Source organism: Dermacentor andersoni, chromosome 5, assembly GCF_023375885.2.
Source record: "Dermacentor andersoni chromosome 5, qqDerAnde1_hic_scaffold, whole genome shotgun sequence".
Taxonomy (NCBI): domain Eukaryota; kingdom Metazoa; phylum Arthropoda; class Arachnida; order Ixodida; family Ixodidae; genus Dermacentor; species Dermacentor andersoni.
In genome coordinates, this window is record NC_092818.1 from 127,509,214 (window position 1) to 127,532,623 (window position 23,410).

At 46.0% G+C, this 23,410-nt stretch overlaps 1 protein-coding gene and 1 long non-coding RNA gene across 4 annotated transcripts in view; one reads left to right on the plus strand and one right to left on the minus strand.

Moving 5' to 3' along the window:
• Positions 1-23,410, minus strand: part of LOC129385064 (uncharacterized) — a 310,225-nt gene that overhangs the window by 245,147 nt on the left and 41,668 nt on the right. The gene's annotated exons all lie outside the window — the stretch shown is intronic.
• Positions 1-23,410, plus strand: part of rsh (Rap GTPase activating protein radish) — a 213,812-nt gene that overhangs the window by 152,273 nt on the left and 38,129 nt on the right. For all 3 annotated transcript variants that reach the window (XM_055070981.2, XM_050178536.3, XM_055070980.2), the window contains exons 7-9: positions 2,226-2,365; positions 6,820-6,984; positions 20,327-20,398. In XM_055070981.2, the coding sequence (XP_054926956.1) occupies positions 2,226-2,365; positions 6,820-6,984; positions 20,327-20,398 (377 nt within the window). The remainder of the gene's footprint in view (positions 1-2,225; positions 2,366-6,819; positions 6,985-20,326; positions 20,399-23,410) is intronic.

Below are 23,410 nucleotides of genomic sequence, written 5' to 3' on the forward strand. Positions count from 1 at the left end.
TGCCGTAGTGTGGGACTCCGGATGAATTTTGACCACATATGGTTTTTTAACGCGCACCCAATGCAATACGCGGACGTTTTTGCATATCACGTCCTTCTAAATGCGTCCGTCCCAGCCTGGGTTTCATTTAGTGCCCTCGGGCTTAGTAGCGCAACGCCAAAGTCACCGCGCCACTACGGCAGGTCCCTCTCCTTTCTTTCTAGTACATGATGATGATGATGATGATGATGATGATGACGGTGACGTCTTTCAGAGCAGCAGCACCTACCCACACAGTGGCATTGATTGAGAGTTGCCGGATTTAATAAATGTATTAGCAGTATCAACTTTGAAATACGTAATGACCAATAAATAAATGTCAAGTAGAATGGAAGTTTTCTTGAAGAATCATTCTCAATCAACAGTAATAAGATGTCTCAAAAATGAGCGGACAAGCAACCGTCACTCCCCAACTTTACTTTTACTCTTAACTCTTGCCTCCTGTGACGGTAACAAACCAGACACGCATCTTGTTGACCTTCTAGCCCTTTCTTTCTCTCTGCCGTCTTTCTTTGTATATCATTACCTTACATTACCTTACGCTTTCACGTCACATAGAAGTTTTCTTTAGGCACATCTACATTTTCTCCGTTAACAGCTATGTAACAGGACCTAAGGACTCTTCAGGCAGGCTCTGTCGACCACCATACTCTCGACAGTGTTCTCGCGTATGCTTGAAACCACCGCACCGCCGATGCATGCATACAGAAGCGTTCAATTTTCCACAGAAGCTTTTGTGTGCAACTCTAATGGGTTCGTGGCCTCACGGTCTACCGTTGCTTTCTTCTGGTTCTCATCGCTGCACAATGGCGCGCCGCATATAAAAACATTCGCCGCAGCTCGAAAGGCAGCGATCGGTTCATCGCATCCCAATAGCTTGAAGTCGTACTTTATACCAGTTTCCATGAGGCTGGCGAAATTCGCTAAGCCTCAGCCATGAATCGACACAAAAGACTCGGGTGCTTTTCGACGCGAACGAATGACAATGCTGCAGGGATCGATGGTGCACAATGCATCGGCACTCTGGCGAATATGTCACCGTCTACTTCCACTCCCGAGGCATATCGATCGAAGCGGGAGAAAAAAATGCGAGGGATAAAAAAAAAACAATTACGAAATAAAATGCAGCGCCTAGCCGCGTCTTCCTTCAGAATGAAGTGTAACATGATGAATATGTATCGAAGTTTGTATTTCATATTGAAAAAAATTACAAACGAACATACGGTTCTGTGACCTCAACAAAGGCGCGGAAATGCTCTGATTTGTGGAATTCTTAACATCAGTGTTCAGAACAGTGGGCTTGGCTATACGCATATCGTCTTTATGACTGACGCATTTCTCGGAACGTAACGATTTTGACTTCTCATCAGTTTCACCGTGAGAACGTGCCTGGATTGTTCATACAATTGAATAAATACGAGTGAGAGAAAGAAAGTCGCAGTTTTGTCCGGAAGGCGAAGCATCGATTGCAATAGTAAATTAGTAGACATCTACAAGAGGTAACGATAATAGTTTTATCGGCCGTATGAATTCGGAAACACTCGCTTACCAACTGAACTAACAAACATGGTGTCATCACGCACAAGCAAACATAAATGCGCCATACGCGATGAGCGCGCACATTCGCTGTCGAAACGCTGGTGCGAGCAAGCGCGGCAGCAGCAGCGAGCGAAGTGACCGTTATGATTTCTGTTGCTTCAGCGCAAGAGCGGCGAGAACGCAGCGCGCGCAGAGGTATGAGCCGTCTGCAGATAGTACCTTTCGATATATGGCGCGCGCGGCAGTGCAAAGTACGCGCTTGTTGGCGGAGCCAAAGCCGTTTATCCTCCATACCGTGTTGCCTCCCCGCTTTCCTCCCGGTCGCCCGCGAGATTGAGCCGCGATCGTCACTTCCCCTCCCTCCCTCCCATTCCCGCACAGCCTTTCGCGCAAGGAAGACGGTTCGTTTGCTCTCCGCTTTCCTCCTCCGCGCGCGCCAGACTGATCCACGAGCGTCGGCTTCCATCGCGTGCTTCCAGCCGCACATACAGAATACGACGCGCGGCGACGGTGTTATCGCCCTTGGCCTTCATACGGAACATCACGGCGACGGCTACAGGAAAAATGCTCCTGAAGTGTCCATATAATTGCTATCGCAGTAAAAGTTATCTCAAAATGTCGACGATGCACCATTCGCTTTTGCACAGGTTTCGACAAGTACAAAGGAGGCCTGGACACCGTCCACGACCTGACCGGCACTGAGTCCGTGTACACTGCCTGGAAGAGCATCGAGATCATGTTTCACGTCTCTACCATGCTTCCGCACGAGGAGCACGACCCGCAGAAGGTGGGTCTTCGTTGAATTACGTGTCGAGGAATACACAATGCGAAAAACCACGCTCGTGCACTTCTCCACACACCACGTATGACCTTACGAAGATGGCGGACGCCACGCGTCAGCCTGCGCATTGGTACCGCCGTCTTTGCTGTATAGTGTTGCAATGCTGGCTTGTTGGTATGGGGCATCTTGCAATATTAATGTAGCGCATACAGAAGAGAACACGAAAAAGGCGCATGAACACGCGCCGGGTTTGTAAGTTCACCTGACTTCTTGTGTCTTAATTTGTATGCGTTACATTGCTATTCCATGGTGTACTTCGTTTCTCACAGCATCCAACCTTCAGAAGCGCACATCTTGACTACAAGTGCGCCTATTAGCGAGAGGTCAGCTATATTAGTTATATGGAAAGTTAGGTGCGTGGGAAAGTCTGCTTACGAATTTCGCATATCGTCTACTGTAGTTCATTCACTCCATCTTCTAGGAGAATTCGCGCTCCAGCATGGAGAAATAGCGTATGAGCAGGGCGTAATAATCAACACGGGGGCAAAATATCCAGACAAAATGTGTCACTTGTAACCTAATCCTTCAAGAATTAAGTTACAAGTGACGACGCCTCGGATGATGATCTGTTGGGTCAATAAACTTCATCTCTCTATATCTCATACAAGGCAGCAAATTAGCTTTCTTTCTTTCTTTCATTTTTTTTTTTTTGCAAATAAAGGTATAGTGCATGCGTGTCAAGGACAGTGATATGCCCCCTAGCTCGGACAAGTTCTCTATATATATTTCTTATTGTTCTTTATTTGCAGTGAAATACTGTAAGTTGGGCCACGGAAATGGCTGTCTATCCCGGAAGCTTACCTAAGAAAAACTAGGAAAACAAAAAGAAAAAAATATTGTGAAACTACTAATCCGTGGATAAGGCTTGAACGGCTTGATTTTCATGTTTTTCTACCTCGAACGCACGTCCCGGCAGACACAGTCGCAAGAGGCAAGTAGTGCCGAATCTAGGGTAACTTGAAGAAAGGTGGCCTTGGTGCTATCTTGATGAACAGAGAGTAGATTAAGTGGGGTTCACTTCAAGCTCAATTTTGTCAGTGCAGAAGTGGCGGCATATCTCGGGGGCGAAATGTAGTTGCGGCTCGCGGCAGTGAGAGCAGAAGTGCTCGTTTGAAAAATGTTACCAGCACGTCAGTGCAGCAGCAGCAATAGCGAACATGGAGGGAGAGGAAAGTAGCCACGTGACTTTATTTTTCTCTGTCGTCTTATGTGGAGGCCTACCAATATCCTAAGGCGGGATCTTAAGCCTAACACCCTATAGCGACAGAAGCCGACACTAGGCGGTCAATGTCCGGAATAACGGATGATGGAACATCTTAGATAAAGATGTTCAAATATATTAATGCCGTGCCAATACCGTGCCAAAAAACACACTGGTCTGCTGCGAATTCGAAATGAATACAAGGCAGGCCAGCGAGAGGCCGACGTTGACAGTCGTCGGAAGAAAGCGCTACACTCAATGACAGAAATGGCCTCGTGGCTTTCTTGTCTCTTCGAGTGAACAATTCCTGTTCGCCAAGCCGTGAAAACTAAGCTACACACTTAACCAGCGCGAACTGTGAAAGTTTGAAACGTCAAATAGCGCATGAGGACAAGGGCATGTAGAACGTAGCTGTTCTGAGCGCTTTCAGAATTTAGTCGTCGCTATGACTGTAATTTCTGCCATCTTAAGCCTAGTTGAGCGTTGCCTCGATTTCTGGCTGGATTAAGCCTGGCGTATGCGTAGCAATACATATAGAGAGACACGTACTGAAGGAATTGTGTACTCTATATTTTTCAAGAACGTGCCTATAGCAGTGAGTGAGACGCAAGCCATGACCAAAGCCTATTGAAGCGCCATAGTTCTCCCCGCAGCGGCCTGTCTGCAACATCTACTGTTTCGTATTAATATTTAAAACAGAAAAAGTCTTGGTACTCGAGGCAGAAATCAACGCATTTCCACAAGATACATCTTTTGTTTTTTTAACACCGTTATGGCCATAATAACAAAGGAACATCATTTGGGACAACGCGGGAGCAGCACACTAGTGAATGCAACCTCCGCCATCGCTTGTCGACATAACACTGAGACTTGTGATGCCGCCGTAGCTTTTACACGAATATAGTGTTACATTGTACAGTTAAAGATGGACCTTGCAAGATCAGAAACACGGACCCCGAAACGCACGAATGGACTGTCTCGCGCAGGCAAACAGCTGGCTGACCAGTATGAGGCTTGTATTCTCTTCCGAGAACCGGTCGCCACCAGAAACCGCTTCCAAACTGCTAGCTACGCGGGTTCAACCAGGTCGACTAAAACGAAACAAAACAAAACAAAAATAACAGCGAAAAAGAGTCATATACGAGATACAAGCACACATTATGAACGCTTTCACCCTTTGCCCTCTTTGTAGATTTCCTGCGAATCGTCTTTGGTAGTTGTCCTAGTTGATCATCTACCCACTAGCACAGCGCTTAGCCTTGTTTGGCCAGTGGTACTAAAACGTGTGTGCGTATTTGCGTGCGTGCATGCGTTCTTCTTTCAGCTCATTTCGAAACATTTGCGGAAGTGTCTGAAGACAACAAAATAAATTAAAACAAGCTGCCGGTGTAGAATTGCAAGAGCCTGACCATTTTCGTCCTATCAAGGAAAGTGTGACAAACTGCTTATAAAGATGCAAATGCAAACCGATTCCGAACAGTCGTACGCCATGACGTTCATCTCAAGCAAAATGTTGAAGACCGGCCGCCCCGCGAGTGAAACAGCGTAAGTAGCCTGGAAATTGATCTCCGCTCGCATCTTAAAAGCAAGCGGAGCATGCTCCAAGAAATGCCGGCGGGGAGATTCGTGCGCCCCATCCAAGTTTTTGCTATTTGTTATTGCTTCGTATAAGCGGCGCCTGCGTTCCCAGAGAAAGGACCAGCTACGCCGCGCCTTATACCAAGGGGGCACTTATCGGGGGCGGTGAATTTTTTACGCGCATTCTGACGAGTTTCCAGTTTCCCTGCTCGTAAATTGAAAACAAATGTCCCCGAGGGAATGGCGCGCTTTTTTTTTTTTGCCTTTGTTGGGTGCTCTATACAGACGCTTCCTTTGTGTTGCCCTTACGCTGAAGTTGTGCGCGTTGCGTCGCCGAGTGGTTCCAGTTCATGTTGTCACTGTGGCTGTTTGGCTACAACCCCGGCACGAGAGTTTTACTCGGTAGCCGTTCCTTGTGCTCTTTTCTTTTTTTGCTCTCTTTCGGTTATTTTCCACGGACTATAACCACGCATCCCTAGGCTTACCGTCAGTGTTCTCAGAAGTGGTTCTTGCTTGGTTTAGCTTGGAGTATATAAAATCAAAAAGTAGCAGGTTGAAACAGCGCGGAAGAACAAAACATGACTGGAGGCAGAGATGGTTGGAACGTGACCTGGATACTCAGCGAGGCGCCTGTACATTTCCGGCGTCCCCGTGACCGCTACAGTGGAAGTAATAAAGGGCGGAAAAAATAGATAAGTGCTCGAATCAACGAAAAGTACGATCAATAAAGCTTTTTTTTTTTTTGCCGGTTTACTGGCCTCCTGGTGAGATAGGTTGTCTGGAAGTAAAGGATGGAATGGTGTGTATTTATATACTATTCGTCACAGCCCAAAGTGCGTCCTATTATTCGAGGGGTATTATATAGTAAGATGAGAAAGCAACAGAGGAAGTAGCGAGTAAACAGAATCCGCCTACCGTTCTGTCAGCTGCGCAAGCCAATAGCAATAAAGCAGTTTCTGAAGCTCCGCTCTGAAACTAACAACTATAAAGCTCTGCCAGCCAACAAGTCGAGACTTTTTTGCGTCTATTTGCTTGCCTATGCAAGAAAGCGAAATCTTAGCCACCGCATATTTTTGTAATATAGGTTGCTTTATGTATCTACCGTACCAGGTATATAAATAGGAATAGGAGGGAAACCGGAGTAAAGGCTCATTAAAAAAAAGAAGGCTGGAGTATTCTCTGAACATGCTACTCCAGATTGAATCGATGAAAAATGAAATGAAGGCTTTCGGGTTTTCGTGAAATGTCATCTGCGGCGCTTCTTTTCATGAATGAATAAATGAATGAATGAATGAATGAATGAATGAATGAATTGAACCTGCCAGCCACTGGGTGCTATTTTACAGATTTGAACAGCACCGTGCCAAGAAACAGCGCACGCACACAAAAACACGAAACTGATGTAACCAGTGTCGTAAGTCCATTGTCACGTAGCGCGCAGCTGTTCCGCTACGTCGAACGGAGTATGTCTTGAGCTCGAACTGGGTCATTTTGCGGATGAGTAACTTTCAATCAAATCAATCAAGTCAAATTTTATTGGGCATCAAGCCGATGTCTACGCCGTCTAACGCGTTCTATGTTCGACATAAGGAGCGACGCGCTTCTTGGCGCTCCCTCGCAGCTTCAGAAGAAGCGGCACATCGGCAACGACATCGTCTGCATGGTGTTCCTGGAGGCGGACAACACGCTTTTCTCACCGGCCTGCATCAAGTCGCACTTCCTGCACGTCTTCATAGTCGTGCGAGCATCGCCAAACAAACCGCCCGGAGCGCACACCGTCTACGAAGTAAGTGACATTATACTCTCCACCGACATCTTCTTTGGCAACTAGTGCTGCCAGCCACAATCATTATCGCGAGTATTACTGCTATACGCCATGCGCAGCGCCTATAGGGGGGCGCCACTGAAAGCCGCCTAGCGGCGGCCGTTGGAACCGCAGGCAGGCCTCGTTCCGGAGACGCCTGCTTCCACTGCAGGCATGACCCCATCCCCGATAGTTACTTCTGCGGTGTCAGTGTGCGCAAGGAAATCGCACTGTACAATAGTGGACATGTGTCCGACTTCACGGCTCTCTGGGACGACATTGTCTCCTTAGGCGCCAAGCGTTTGCCGCATACGAGCATCTACAAGCTTGCCTTACGAAATGGAGCTCATCGCTAGTATGCCGCTTTCATTATAACGCCCCGGCCGCTAATGGCTTCATCTGTTGGCCCGTGAACCGACGTTCTTCATGCACACACTTGCTTCGTTTACATGTCGTGTATTTTTTATAGTAGGTTCAGAGAGCGCCGTCGCGCTGGCGAAAGCATGGTTCGTACAGGCTCGGCCACGTGAGAAGCCAGCTACGGTAAACCTTGCAAACCAGCACGATGTGCTTGAAAAAATGTAGCATACATAGGACTCCGGAAATTAAGGGCTGATTGTTTTTATGCTTGCGTATTACCCCTTTCTGCACAGCATCGATTTCACATGTTCCTTCGTTAAACAAGCAGAGCGTTTCGGCGATCTCGCGGGAGCACGCGAGTGAGATATCAGAGGACGCCATAGCTGAAAATTTTCCGTCCGTCAGTCCAGAGCATATTCCTTTCATATTTTGTGTTATTTTCTTGTGTCACCACGATATTTACTTATATCACCCTCGCACCCAAATACAGAATTAAACCGTATGTTCTATCGCCTGTTGTAGCGCCCCGAGTCTGAATAGGCAAAGCCGCGCTTTTTATATTAGTTAGAAGAGTACTTTTACACAATATTAACAGTTTGAAAGCTAATACAAAGCATGTCATTAAATAATTCTTGTTAACCACGTGTTATGTTGAAATCATTTTCAAAGCAGAGACAACTACTAATTAATTATGGGGTTTTACGTGCCAAAACCACTTTCTGATTATGAGGCACGCAGTAGTGGAGGACTCCGGAAATTTCGACCACCTGGCGTTCTTTAAGGTGCATCTAAATCTAAGTACACGGGTGTTCTAGCATTTCGCCTCCATCGAAATGCAGCCGCCGTGGCCGGGATTCGATCCCGCGACCTCGTGCCCAGCAGCCCAACACCATAGCCATTGAGCAACCACGGCGGGTCAGAGACAACTACTGTGCAGCAACATGAACATATATAGACCCATTTAATGCAAAAGAAGAGAAAGGGAACAATCACTCGCTAACACCACTAGCAAGAAAATAAAACAAAAAAAGAATTATGAAGGTTTCAGAATTGACCACAACGCATCACTCAGCTGGAGTAAAGTGCATCTGCATTAGTTGCAGACATCAGGGCTTCGAAGTTCAGGTGTTTCCCATTACCGCGAAGGAATAATGAGAGGCATTCAAAACGATATTGAATGCCCTGTCAAAAGCCTTTAACGCTCACAAACGCCAGGTTGTACAGTCAACATGCAGCTGAGGCGAGCGTACACCGAATGTTCTATGCCACAGGTAGCATTTCAATGCCATCGATACGTAGAGCAACAACCGATTCCGTGCAACGCATGGGAGATTGCGTGACGCCTTTTTGAAGGCGCCGTGACCAGCTTTTTAATATGGAGCCCTCTGTTCAAAGCGTCTAAACAGTATTGCTTCACAACTTCGCCATTCGTCATGTTCTTTGCCAGTTCCCGCAGTACAATGTGCAGAGACAGTCGCTTTCCGTCGGGCTGAACCAGTTGAAGAAAGAATTTTACATCCACGCGACTTAACATCGCATCAGAAGGCCGTGCAAGCGCTACTGCGCTTCTTGAAATCGACCGGCCTGTGTGAACGCCTGTGATTGGAACGCCTTCTCCGTTACCTGCTTTCCTTTTTTCTTCTTTTTTTCTTTTTTTTCTCTTCTCGCTCTTTTTCACCTTTACAAACCCTATATCACCCACCCCAATTCAGAGTAGTAAACCGGAAACTCGCCTCTGGTTAACGTCCCTGCCTTTCCTCTCTCTCTTTCTCTCTCCACAGCATCGTTCCGCATTCTCTGTCTTAGCTTTTGGCATCATCTTTTTTTTTTTTTTTTTCAAAGGGGGCATCCTGTCTCATCAGTAACAACAACCTAGTGTTTATTGCATGTTCTGGACTGTAGACGAGGCAACCAAGTTGAAACAACCCGCCTTGGTTCCTTAGTGGCTATGGTGTAAGGCTGCTAAGCACGAGGTAGCGGGATCGAATCCCGGCCACGGCGGCTGCATTTCGATGGCAGCGAAATGCGAAAACAGCCAAGCATTTAGATTTTGGTGCTCGTTAAGGAACCCCAGGTGGTCCAAATATCCGCAGTCTGCTATTACGGCATGCTTCATGATGAGATTGTGGCTTTGGCAAGTAAAACTCCATAATATAATTAATCTAAGTTTGAACGTGCAAGCGTTCACTAACGGTGCAGCGACATCAAGCAAAAAAATAAAAACATAGTAATCGCTCCAAAACTGCAGTAGACAAAGCGCGATTGCTCATATTCTCCGTCGAACAGCCGCGATCCACCGCCTCCGTCGCTCTTGCTCGTGAAGCAGCCCCGGAATCTAAGTGTGTGCCTGCCGAGTTTTTTTTGTCGTTTTAAAGCACCCAACTATGCAACAGTTGTTTCAAGCCATCGCTGCAGGCTGACAGAAGTGTTAAATCACGATCAAGGAAGCGAACACGACAGCATGCGCATAGGCGCTGACGGGAACAGGGCTCGCCTGAGCCCACCAACGCTTCGCAGCCTTGGCGACAGGCGGCGTTGTCGGCGATTTGCGCGTGGCGTATAGTACTGTTGTAGTCACTAGCACGGGCTTCATTACCGTGAGCCCCAGAACACCAAGTTGAGTTTCCCACCAGACACAGTTGCCAAACTATGGCGTTGGGAAAAAAAAAGATCTACAAAATGGTGATGACAGGCCAGTTAATGTTTTGTTGTCGCTTTCCGTCCAATAATTATTTACTCACAGAGGCAATATCATAGCATAAACCACACTGTGATCTTAAAGACGTGCTGACCTCCACATTTCCATCAACTGTGAATTGAGGAAGGCAGCTTGGTACTTTTCAAAGGAGTCTGCGTAAGTAGCTGTCTTTGCTTTTATACTGTCACCGCTATAACATTCCAGCTCTAAGTACACCTAAACGTTCGAACGTATAGTAGCGTTCAGTATGAGCTGCGACAATGCACCCATGGTAGTAGGGGCCCCAAGATTACGTGTCGGCGTCGACGTAATAAAAATTGGAGAATAGAACACCGTTCCAGTGGCTTACATTTATTAAACAATTTTTTTTTTGGTGTGCAGGCGCAACCATGCAGTATTAGAGCCCTTTCGACAACGGGCAACGTGTTCCAGCTCACATTGAATGCGACGGTTCATAAGTAGCGCTATATAGTTCGTAGTACGTCGACAGCCGTGGAAAACGTTTTATTTTACGCTTTTCTTTTTAAGTCATCTTTGGCGCATGGAATATGTTGCCTTTACAACAGCGTGAAATGGCGTTGGTAGTGTTTAGCGGCAAGATGCAACAATTAATTACGCAATTAGAAAGAAAATCGCCAAGTGAGTTCGTACGTCTCTTTTTTTTTTTTTTTTGAGCAGATGCTTCTCTATTGTCAAGTTTAATCTATTCATCTCTCAAAGTCACATTTGTTGAGGAACGATTGGAAGATTGTGCCCATGTACGGAAAAGCGACGAAGCTATCTAGCTGTGATGGTAGCTTGCGTCAAAAACAATAACTATCTTGCGTGTCTGCGTGTGAGCTTTTGTGTGTCTACAGCGTGCATATACGTTTTCGCCACTGTATTCTGTTCTCGGTTCTGTTATGTGGAGGTGGTTCTGCCAGCGTCTTCCTTTGTTAACATAAATATTTATTGTGTATATTTAAAGATTACCGTAAAGTTGTTACTAGTACATGACTGATGAAAAAATTTTCCATACAAAAGTGCACTCTCGCTAGTTCATCTACCGAAACGGCGTGTGCGACGTCGCAAAGCAACGTGGGGTCTATGAGGGGCTCTGTAGTAGGGAGGTACGGAATAATTTTGCAGCTGGGTTTTGTTCAGCTGCACATAAAGCTTTCTAAACGATCTTTCTTGCAGTGTGCCCCGACTGGAATGTCAGCTAGATAGATGGCAGCCATTTTAGAATTCTACGGCTTCGTAGGTTTGTTACGGTGCGCCTCAACTTCACCTCGTATTACTGGATTCGTATCGGCACGCGGCATTGTATATTGTGTGCTATAATGGCTACGAGAGAACCATCATTATTAATAAGAAGCATACCTTTAAGCACGCCTTACGCATCAAAATCAACTAAGCCCATTAAATAGCGTCATATTCATCAAATCAGGTGCCTAAGTTTTGCGTGTACAATCGTGATTTAGTGAGCGCATACGAATGACAGTGCGTGCACAGAGTAACCAACGAACATTACCGAAGACAAACCCGTCCACCTGAGTTGTCACAAAAGACATCGAACAGCGTCCCTAATGCCCCGAGAATCATGAAATAACTTTTCCAGAGGTTCTGTGCCAGATGGATTTTGTACTATCCTGCTGTCCCAAACTATGTTGGCAAAAAAAAAAAGAGAAAAAAGAAAAAACACGACAGCAGAAAACGATATAGAGATACATACGGCTGATTCACAGCGGCGCATTTCCTGCAGCTATCGGTAATATTTATTCGTTGTATGCATCAGGGCGACGAGCTGTGCATTCCTTCTTTTTTTCTCAATATCACCGCGACCGACGACACAAAAACAATATACAGATATTCAGTATGGTTCCCTCTTAGAAGGAACAGAATCAACGACCATTTTCCCTCGGACAATCGTGGAAGCAACCAGCTTTAGAAGAAGGCAACTTGTGGATGGTAAGGCTCACCCCGTTCTACATTCATGTGCAGTAGCTTCAGCCGTCACTGGCTACTGGAGCGCCTGCAGAGCGAAAGCCACATACTGGCGTGTTCCTTCTAACAGACAGCCGAACGGTGCATTCGGCTGCAGAATCAATGACAGACTAAAAGGATCCGTTCATGAACTACGGTTGCCATTACTCCATTGCTTCTTTCCGCTGATGCGTAGTGTCTGGGCGAGCAACGCCAAGCAGGCTGGCCGTTTCCACAACAGAAGAAGAAGGCCAGGCAACCGCTTCTATCCAGAAGTGGCTGTATTGAAAGCCTCTCCGCGAACGTGAGCAAACAGGGAGTAGAAAGGAGGCAGAAACGAAGCGCAAAAGGACGTGAAAGAGGCTGCCTTTCAGTTCGTCGAGTGCTGTATTTGCGTCCCCGTCGTGGCGGTGCGCTCTGCGCAAGCAAACAAGGCCGACGCATGCGCATTACTGAGCCGCCTTTGCGTAGAAAGGCAGGCTTTGACGGCGTTTGCTCACCCGAACGAGAAGATGTCACGGCTGTAGGGAAGGAACGGCGCTGTGTCTCGCACCTCGGTCAGACACGCAACCACCGGGCACAACGACACGCAGCCTTACGAAGCCAAATCTTGAAAAACTTAGAAACACACTCACACAACTACACATTTAGTACTGCCTTCTTTTCTTCTTCTTTTGTTAAGGCGAAAGATTTAGACGACTCATGGGACGATAATTTGGCCATCCGGCATTATGGCACCAAAATTCATGGCACCAAAATTGAGGGTCAAACCCTCGACTTTTGGTCGGAGTCAAACCCCTGACTTTTCTTGTTAATTGCAGCAAAGTGAATTACGGGCAGTAATTCAGATAGAGTAAATTAAGGCATTCGAACCCACGTCCTTCGGTGGGAGCCGCATCCACGACCTGTGGTGTTAAGGCAAAGTTAATTATGGCACACCTAACTAAGATAATACCGTCCGACCGCACTTACCAGCTGTGTCATAAAAACGATGGAAAGAATGATTTGAACACGTCTGGAATGGTACTTAGAGTACTATGAAATCTACCCAGACGCTATGGCCGGATTCTGGCGTGGCCGTTCGTCAACAGACAACGTTGTTGACTTGGTAACATTTGTGCAACACCAAAAGGCCTGTAAACGACTATCTGCTGCTCTGTATCTAGACGCTAAAGGGGCTTATGATAATGTCACCCATGAAGCCATCCTTAGCGTGTTAGAAGCCGTCCGACTTGGTGGTAAGATATATATGTGGGTGTGCAACTACTTACAGAGGAGATCATTCTACGTGCACGCAAAAAATGGCCCTACATCCGAGCATTACGGTAGCCGAGGAGCCCCTCAAGGCGAAGTACTTAGCCCGACGCTTTTCAATCTGACCCTCAGTGGATTAGTTGACAACCTGACAAGCAGCGTACTACCTTCCATCTATGCGGACGACATCTGCATCTGGGCATCAGGTGTAACACGACTTAAGCTTCGCGCTCGGCTTCAGTAGGCAGCCACAATGACATCTTGCTACCTGTCTACAAGGACTTGAAATTTCATGCAAAAAGCGCGCAATGGTGACATTCACGAGGAAGTCAATGTCTGCTTACGGCATATCTATTAACGGACAACTTATACCATACAGCAGAAGTCGCAGGTTCGTGGGAGTCATAATTGTCTTGGACTCCGCCCGTGAATTACGTGAAAAAGCGGCTGACTGCTGTCACCTGTTCAAGTTCCTTGCAGGAAAAAGTTGGGGAGTATCTACACACGCTATGTTACAGTTGCACATGGCGTTGTTCGTCGGATTCCTGCGGTACAGCCTACCTGCAACATCCAACACCTGCAAGACTAAGCTGCGTATGATTCAGAGCATTCAAGTCCAAGCCCTTAAGATATGTCTTGGCTTACCACCCAGTGCATCAACGGCTGAAACCATTGCCCTTGCGCAGGATTACCCAATCACGACGCACATTACCGTTGAGACAATGCGTATGCATCCCAGGCATTAGCTAGGACCCCTTCCCACCACTTGGCTAGCCTCACTGCTGCAAGGCCCTGCTCGACATTTAGCGGTATTGTCAGTGCACATCGTGCATCGTTTACTTCAGGGTACGCACCTGCGGCCAAGCCAGTGCTTCCTCCGTGGTGTTCTGGTGTTCTCGTCCAGTTCTGGTGGTGCAGTGGTTATACCAACGCGAGGAATGACACTGCGGTTCAAAACATCGCATGTCACGACCTCAACGGCGGCAGAACTAACGGCTCTGCGTCGTGCCCTGGAATTCATTGATTCTGAAAGACCTATAGAAAATGGGCTGTGTTCTGTGATTCAAAACCGGCATTACAGTGCACGCAGTCAGTTCTCCGACGCAAATGTCCCAAATAATTGACATACGAAATCGTGAAACTTCACCATCACGTCCAACGAAAAGGTCACGAAATTGTTTTTCAATGGGTACCTGGCCATTGTGGAATCAGTGGCAATGATTCCGCCGATAACTCTGCTCGCACAGCACATCAAGAAGAGCACAGCGTTCCAATTCCGCTTTCGAGGACAGATGCCGCAAGGCAGCTTCGACACCTGGCACGCAGTCTATCATTGACCGAGTGGAACTCACCAAACTTACGACTTACATGACTGCATCGATTAAACCCCTCACTGCAACTCGGGCCTCCACTTGGACTTCCTTGGCGTGAAGCAAAGCTTCTCTGTCGCCTTTGATTAGGAGTTGCCTTCACAAAGGCATACTCTACATTAATTGTGTTGACTGACAGTGCAGCATGCGAGGTCTGTGGCACCGAAGAAAACATCGACCACCTGCTGTGCTACTCTCCACGATACACCCTTGAGGGACAAGAACTTGCCAAAGCTTTCCAAAAACTGGACAATCGGCAACTTTCTGTGCAGGTGCTGCTGGAACACCGCCCCCATCGCGCGTCGGCCCATAAAGCGGTGAAACCGCCTTCGTGCTTCTTAAGGACGACGGGCTTGTCCGAGCATCTGTGGCTATTTATGCAATTTCTATAAGACCACACGCGTCAGCGAACTCACCGCTAATTTCCTTCTTTCCTTCCCTCCTCTCTCTCCCTGTCATCTTTGTTTCCCCCTTTCCGATTTCCCCGGTGTAGTGTAGCCAACCGGACGTTATTCTGGTTAACCTCCCTGCCTTCTGCTTTTCTCTTTCCCCTAAGTAAGATAGAGTTAGTTAAGGCACTCGTACCAATAACCTTTTAGTGGGAGTCGAATTCTCCACCTCTGGTGGGGGTGGAACCCATTTGGATATATAGGCGAACCAGCCATATCTCCCAGTTCGATTCCAATTGACACCGTGAAGGTCGAGAGTTGAACCCACCACCTTTAGTGTTAATTAATGCGCAATTGATTAGGGCATCGAATCCACGACCTTGGCTGAGAGAAAACAATAAGAAGCAGCAAAGCACTAGAATGGAAATGTCAAGTAATATAATGAATGTCTCGTGAGCGGGCAGGCGTTCTCCTTCATCCCCTTTAGCTTATGCTAAAGTGACTATCAACATTTTTTTAGCGTGTTCGCGTCTAAAGCATCAAAGTGGAATATATATATATATATATATAGTGCCACTGACGGTGGTCTGCTTTGGACCATCGTCAGTTGCACTTCGCGCCTCGAAGAGGCAGACCGTGCGGTCTAGTGAGCTCCTGTACAACACTTCGTAAATGTCGTGAACGCGGTTTAAATCATAGGTCCGGGAACCCAGAGAGGTGCGCCGTAATTACCACTGGTCTTTTTCTTCGCATCATTTCGCTTTTGTCGCACGTTTCCTAGCAACGGTGCCGGCAAACATTTTTTTTTTCTTTTTGTTTGCTGCGTTGACTGTACACTTACTCGGTCAGCTGAAGGACACCTTGGACGCCGAAAGAAATTTGTAGAAATGTGTTTAAATTGCACTTCCCGAAGAAAGGCACAAAGAAACAGCGCGCCTTTCAGCCTTCAGATTTCTGTGACCTAGAGTGCAGGCGACATATCACGCCCATTCAGATTGCCCTGGATATCTTCATCCTTAATTTTAATATATTCCTGAAAGGAGTTGTAGGGATATTTCAATGACTGAACAAAAGCTCTCATATCTGTTGTGTGCTCCATCATTCTGTAATCCATTTTTCTGTTTCCCCACTTTTGCTTTCTATTCTCTTCGTGTACACATTTTATGCTCTATTAAACTCTGTATTCGCGAAATTATTATTATTAATATTTTTACGTATGCGCGCGTGCGCATGTGTGTATGGGCGTGCGCTGATTCCTGTGGATTGTTTTGCCGAGTGCGCCAGCACCAAGATACTCGAGGTTGTTCCTAGGCACTTTAATAAACATCTTTGATTTATTATTATTATTAAATTTAAATTATGTGGTTTTACGTGCCATAACCACTTTCTGATTATGAGGCACGCCGTAGTGGAGGACTCCGGAAATTTCGACCACCTGGGGTTCTTTAACTTGCACCTAAATCTAAGCACACGGGTGTTTTCGCATTTCGCCACCATCGAAATGCGGCCGCCGTGGCCGGGATTCGATCCCGCGACCTCGTGCTCAGCAGCCCAACACCATAGCCACTGAGCAACCACGGCGGGTTTATTATTATTATTATTATTATTATTATTATTATTATTATTATCATCATCATCCTCCGACAAGCGTTTGCCACTTATGAGAATATCCTACCCGTATGAATGCTGGTGGGTGGGGAATCAACTCCCTTTCCGCAATTTCGGCGGCAAATTATAGAACGGGCGAAATAATAAAGAAAGGATGGCTTCAAACTATTTAGCCTGTTTGCATCTAACCACTACCCCGATGACTTAATCTAACGGACAGCTTCATAAAACAGAGACCCAAAACACCCGTGTACTTAGATTTAAGTGCAGGTTAAAGAAGCCCAGGTGGTCCAAATTATTCCGTAATTCTATTCACGCTATTCACGGCGTGACTCACAATCAGATCGTGGTTTCGGTACAGCAAAATCACATAATTAAAACGGAGACTACGAACACGCCACGCAACTAGCATCTTGAATGTGCATAGGTGCTGCTCGTCCCTTTAGCATGCATGAAGCGTGCTGCGAAGAATATACGGAGGTTGTTTAACAGCTACTGATGCTCTAAAAGATTTTTTTCTGGAAATTAATGTTCGACACTTTTATTCCTTTCTCCCCAGTAAGTGATATTCACGCGTGTCACCATTTCTAACAGGCCTAGATAACATAAGCGAAGCCTTTTCTCTTTTTTTTTTTTTTTTTTTTTTTTGCCGCCTTCTTAAGTATTGCCTCCAATGTCTCAATTGCGCCATGCTTCGGGTCAAACCAATGCCTTCCTTTTTACCGTGAGGTACGTAAGGAAGCCGGAGAATGCAGCATCTAGACTGGAGAACTAATAAGAGTATCGTTACAATGCTTCCGCGAACGGTAAAAAATAAAATGGGGGGAGGGTTGCATTGACATTGAACAAGACGTGGAACCAAGCGTAGTTAATAAACTGGAGGCGATATTCGAAAAGGTGTGAAAAGGTGACTTCACTCATGTTATTTAGGCTTGCCCGAAACAATGCGACGCGTTCGTTTCAATTACTGCGATCCATCAGATGGAATAAGTGCCCATTAATAATTTTCGGAAATCAAGGTTTCAGAACATTGGCCTCAGTCTCTATTGAACAACCCTTGTATATAGCTGCACGCCATACATGTGGAGTCGCTACGTTGGGCGCGTTAAACAAACGCGATGACAAACCCTTTGATTTCGTTAGTCAGGTGCTGTGTAAATTAATGTAATACTATCTTTTTTCACTTACCAAGGATCATTGCACTCAAATAAGAATTGTGCAATCGTCCTTGAAACGACGTCCAGCTGCTTTCTCTCTTCATACTTCGTGTAACTGGATGGACTCGAGAATATTATCTAAGATGAAGATTTTGATCCCGTGCCCGCATTTTTTCTTTATTATATGGTATTTAGGAGATGTCGCCTTTAATTGGCGCCGGCTACTCCTTCTCACATACGAATTTAAAAAATAAAGAATAAGTCATAACAAAAATAGTGAAATCATAACAACACAAATTGCGGCAGCATAAGTACACTAATGTCGCACTATACATGAAAGACAACTCCAAATCATAAGAACACAAAGTCCAGTCACGTAAGTAGACTAATGCTACACTAAAACTGAAACTGGAGTCGCCTACACTCCGCGCCCTCATTCATGGCTTGACTGCTTCGTGTTTGCGTTTATATTGCAGTTTATATAGAAACAACAATGATACTTAGAACGTGGTCCTTGCTTACTGGACCATATAGACGGATAATTCGGCGAGTTGGTACGTGTTCGTGAAAAAGTACACGAGCAACATAGCGACCAGAAAAGAAGCGTCGACTTGCAACTAAAGCTTCATTGCGCAAACACTCAACAAATATGAATAGTACCGTAAGCAGACCCATAGACGGCAAAATGCAGCAATCACCAAGCTTAGTGGCCCACCAACGTGTTCAGTACTGACCGTTAGCTCGTGATCACCGTTCTGTTATCTGCTACTGCTCATGGCTGCAAACGCAGGACACGTGGCCCATCGAGCAATCATATCTTTAATTTCGTAGCCTTAAACAATGGGTTGTATTTTTTTTTCTTTCAGAACAAGCCTCCCTCGTCGTTTTCTGCATATTGGCTCACGGCTTGAGGGGGCATGCCCGCGAGCAGGTGGAATACGTGAGACGAAGAAGGGACTCGCTCCCTCAGGGACGTCGAAACAAGACCGCTGTGATTAAATATAGCCCTCAGCGTTTGTTGACAGTGCATTGGTCCGCACGCTGCCCATGTACGTCCTGTATTGAACGGACGCGGACACCAGGCTTTTGGCAATGCAGCGAGAACTCGAGGCTGCGTCGACACGAAAGTGGGACACGGGGCCCAGTGGGACCATGCGAAGCCGCTGCGGCACACAGCTGCGCACGTCGATCGCCCCTCGTCTAAGGGTCGAGATGAGACGCGGCCCAGTTAACGAACCGCGTCTTGGCGATGCCGAACGGTGAGCGCCAGGTACACGTTCGAAGATCTGCAGTCTGTGTCAAAAGTTTCGAAGCCAGTCAGGGAAAGGATTTGTGGACAGGCAACGCGGCATGGCTCCGAGTAACGTGTCTGGCTCTCCAAACCTCAGCAGAGGGGAGAGAGAAAAGGGAAATGTAAGGTAGGGATGTTAACTAGAGGAGCGTTCGGTTGGCTACACTACGCTTGGGAAAGAGAAAAGGGTAATAAAAGATGAGAAAGAGAGCAAGGCGATGAATGCGTGCCCGCGCGTGGACAACACCACGCAGGCAAGGGCGTTCGCGCTAGCCTGACGTTTTCACAACGAGCAGCAGATCGTTGAAGCAACGAACGTATCGAAGTGGCCCTGATACGCGGCTCTGATACGACAGATTCGATCACGTGATTAGTAGCTTAAAAACTTTAAAGAGGCACTTAGGCGTTGCATTCACCAATGCATACTCATGCTTGATAGGAATGGCTGATGGAGCAGGTTGCAATTCCTGTGGTTGTGAAGAAACTGTATGACACCTATCTTAAAATGAAATTATGGGGTTTTAAATGCCAGAACCACTTTATGATTATGACGCACGCCGTAGTAGGGGACTCCGGAAATTTCTACCACCTGGGGTTCTTTAACGTGCACCTAAATCTTAGTACACGGGTGTTTTCGCATTTCGCTCCCAACGAAATGCGGCCGCCATTACCGGGATTCGATCCCGCGACCTTGTGCTTAGCAGCCCAACATCATAGCGACTAAAACACCTTTCTTGCTGCGCCTCCTTGAAGATAAGATACTTACCCTCCGCGCGACTCTAAACTAGACAGACTGGAAACCTTTATCACTGAAGATCTTGGCACCATGGTCCCGTGCACTATTCGATTGCTGAATGGCAGGTCTTCAGAAATGACATCGTATCCATCAGGTTACAAATTAACGAGATGACCAAGTAGTAATAAGTGAGTAATGAGCTAATCTTTAGGAAAACGCTGACCGCTTCAAAACTACAAGTCGGCTAAATACACGTAGAGGTCCCCGCTGTTCTTTTTAAGCTCTAAGAATTTTTTTTAGCTCTGAAACAAGTTGCACGGGATATTTTATGTGAGTGTTGTAGCAGAGTTTATATACGCGTTGCAGTTCAGCCATTTCATACACTGTCGAGAAAGCAGCATATAGTTTATATTGATACGGTAAATGCGGATTACTACACGCTCATGCAATCTTTATTGAAATGTTACAAAATTGCGTTTTTTCCCCTGTGCTTCAGGTGTCCGTAGTGTCCAGAGATGAGGTGGGCGCCTTCAAGCCGTACCTGTGGCATCGATCAGTCTTTCCCAAAGTGAGTTGTTCTATGTTTTTATACATGTAGTTCTAGAATCATGATGGTTGAGAAGCTCTATATTCTTAAATTGTCTTCGTACATAGAAGAATTCTCAAATTAAATAATCGAAGCATCTTCAGGAGCACCTTAAAAAATTAAGCTCCGCTTCTTTGACTGCGCGCTTGTCGTTTCGAAGGATTAAGTTTATATTGAACAGTGCTATAAAAAGAAAAAGCATTATGAGAGTGGGTTTTTCTTTGCTGTTGTTGTTCTTTACTCCAACTTCTATATACATATTTTTATGAAAGTGTAGAATTTGTCCACAGTTCTCCCTGGCACCAAATTTTATATTAATTCGATGAGCATTCGTTGCCTATTTTAGGCAATTTGAGCCTACTTATTTGATCTATCTATTTGATCTATTTGATCTATCTATTTGATCTATCTATTTGATCTATCTATCTATCTATCTATCTATCTATCTATCTATCTATCTATCTATCTATCTATCTATCTATCTATCTATCCATCTATCTATCTATCTATCTATCTATCTATCTATCTATCTATCTATCTGTCTGTCTATCTATCTATCTATCTATCTATCTATCTATCTATCTATCTATCTATCTATCCTCTCTCTCTGTCTCTCTCTATCTAGCTAGCTTCTTACGCCAAAGCAATCGCCCAAGTTATCTTACAGCTTGGGCCAGTAGGTATCAGCTCGTGGTCGCGTTGCCGTCGTGGCCGTTCCATCATTGTCATGCAGTCGTCAGTCATTCGCTGTCATACCGTCGTCATGATGCCGTCATGGTCACTCCATGTCGTCACTTCAACTTCACCATCCGATTCTCGTAATATCGTTGTCGTTACATCATCACCATCATACAAACTTCGTGACACAGTCGTCACAGCATAGTCGTCACTCACTCATCGTCATCCCCTTGCCCCATACCGTTACCATGCCATCGTCGTCATTACGTCATCGTCATACAGTTGTCGCCATGCATTCGTTGCCATGCCCTCATCGCGATGTCATCGTCGCCCTTCCATCGTCGTCATTATAACTTCGTAATCCGACTCCTGCCATGCCATCGTCATACCATGGTCGTGACAACGCCATCGTCACGCTGTTGTCTTGCCATCGTCATGATTTCAGAAACATCATCTATGCATCTCATCCATGTCATGCTGTCGTTGCATCAATGTCATTCCTTTTCCGTCATTTCATCGTTGTCACTGCGTCCTCGTCATGCCGCCATGCTAATGAGCGATCTTAGCGAGTGAGTGCCATAGCAAAGCGGCCTGATTCCGGAGATGAGTGTTTGTCGCATATAGTCGAAGCAACGAAAGTATCTGAATGACCACTACAGATTTTAAATAAATGGTAAGTTCACGAGTACGCTGTGTCGCTACATTGTTTGAATGCTAACCGAATCATTACGACAGTCATCGTGAGAAGGGGGTTCGGTCATATTTTTTTTCCTCTGTTCTCTCTTTCTCTCTATCTATCTATCTATCTATCTATCTATCTATCTATCTATCTATCTATCTATCTATCTATCTATCTATCTATCTATCTCTCTCTCTCTCTCTCTCTCTCTCTCTCTCTCTCTCTCTACAATGAGCATGGCAACATGCAGACCGTCAACCTTTCCTTAATAAGAGTCCCAGATTTGGGGACAGAAAACATTTCCAGAGTCTCGCTGATATTGTTAAACACCTGATTTCTCTGCCAGGATCATGTTGTTGCCAGACCACTCTTAGGCAAATCATTTAAGGTGGACACCAGTGCGCTAAAGATTAGGAAACTCACTTGACAAAACTGAGCAGATTAGGTTGGCGTTGTCTTCACGTCACGCTGATGTCGAATCATTTAGGTTCGTGGACAGCAAAAATATGGTAGCGTCAACAAACACCAGTCGCTGCAACGAGGCACCCCACGAATGTTTGTCGACAGGAGAATGAAAGTGCTCGATGAATAATGCGACGCTTCACCTCCAACTTCGTCGTGTCCGTAAATGTCCCGTCCCATTTTTCGGGATAGTATTAACTCAACCTGCTACAAGCTGAACATTCTTTTCTTTTTTATTAGCCACTTTAATGGATCCATCACATAGCATCCCTGTCCAGAGTAGGAATGCTCAAAAAATATAATCTGCAAAGCGTGGGAGCTACAGCTACAAACGTAAAATAAGTCGCTAGGGTTAAGCAAAGCACATGGCAGCTCCTTTAAAAAACACAATGGCGATTGTGATGCGGCTAAGAGCAGCTGCACACACCTTTAATGCTCAAAACACGATGTCCAGAGCGACGAAGAAGGGGTGTCGTGGCTTCCGTCGTTTTCCAGACATCTTAGTTTGCAAGCTGAGAAAAACAATGATGTTTCAACTCTTCTGTTACGAAGCCGTCATATTTGTGCCACCCGGCGCTGGCTGGCCGACTGCACGACAACCATGGTAGCCGCCCAGTGATGGGTTGTTATTAGAGAGCTTTAGATTAGGGCGACGCAAGCGTTGGGACCCTCTAGTGCTTGGGGCCACGGCACTGCGCATGTGCAGTACTCTGGCCCTAAGCGTTAGGAGACCCCAACGCTTGCGTCCCCCTAATCTAAAACCCTCTATGATACAGAGTCACCGTCAGACTAAGCCTGAATAGTGAAGACATACCTAGCTGCTTATATTTAATAAACTAAGGCTGTAAGGAGCAAATATAGAATGCTTGGGAAGGAATACGCGTTAAGCCAGCACATTCAAGTCACCCAAATCAGAAATACCCAGCTGATTTCACAGTAAAATAAATGCACTCTAGGCGTGTTGCAGTTTAGTATGGCGGAGGCTGTACGTACAGGTTTCTCTTCATCTTACCTATTCCCTAAAAGTAAATGAAATCATTTGATACCGTCAGGCAGGCAAACATCTCCAACTTTCATTAGAGACAACATCTCTCTCATTCTCTCCCAGCTCACTGCTACAAAAACATCAAAGCTGTAATTTCCAACTACTCCAGCCCTACATGCACGCTTATTTC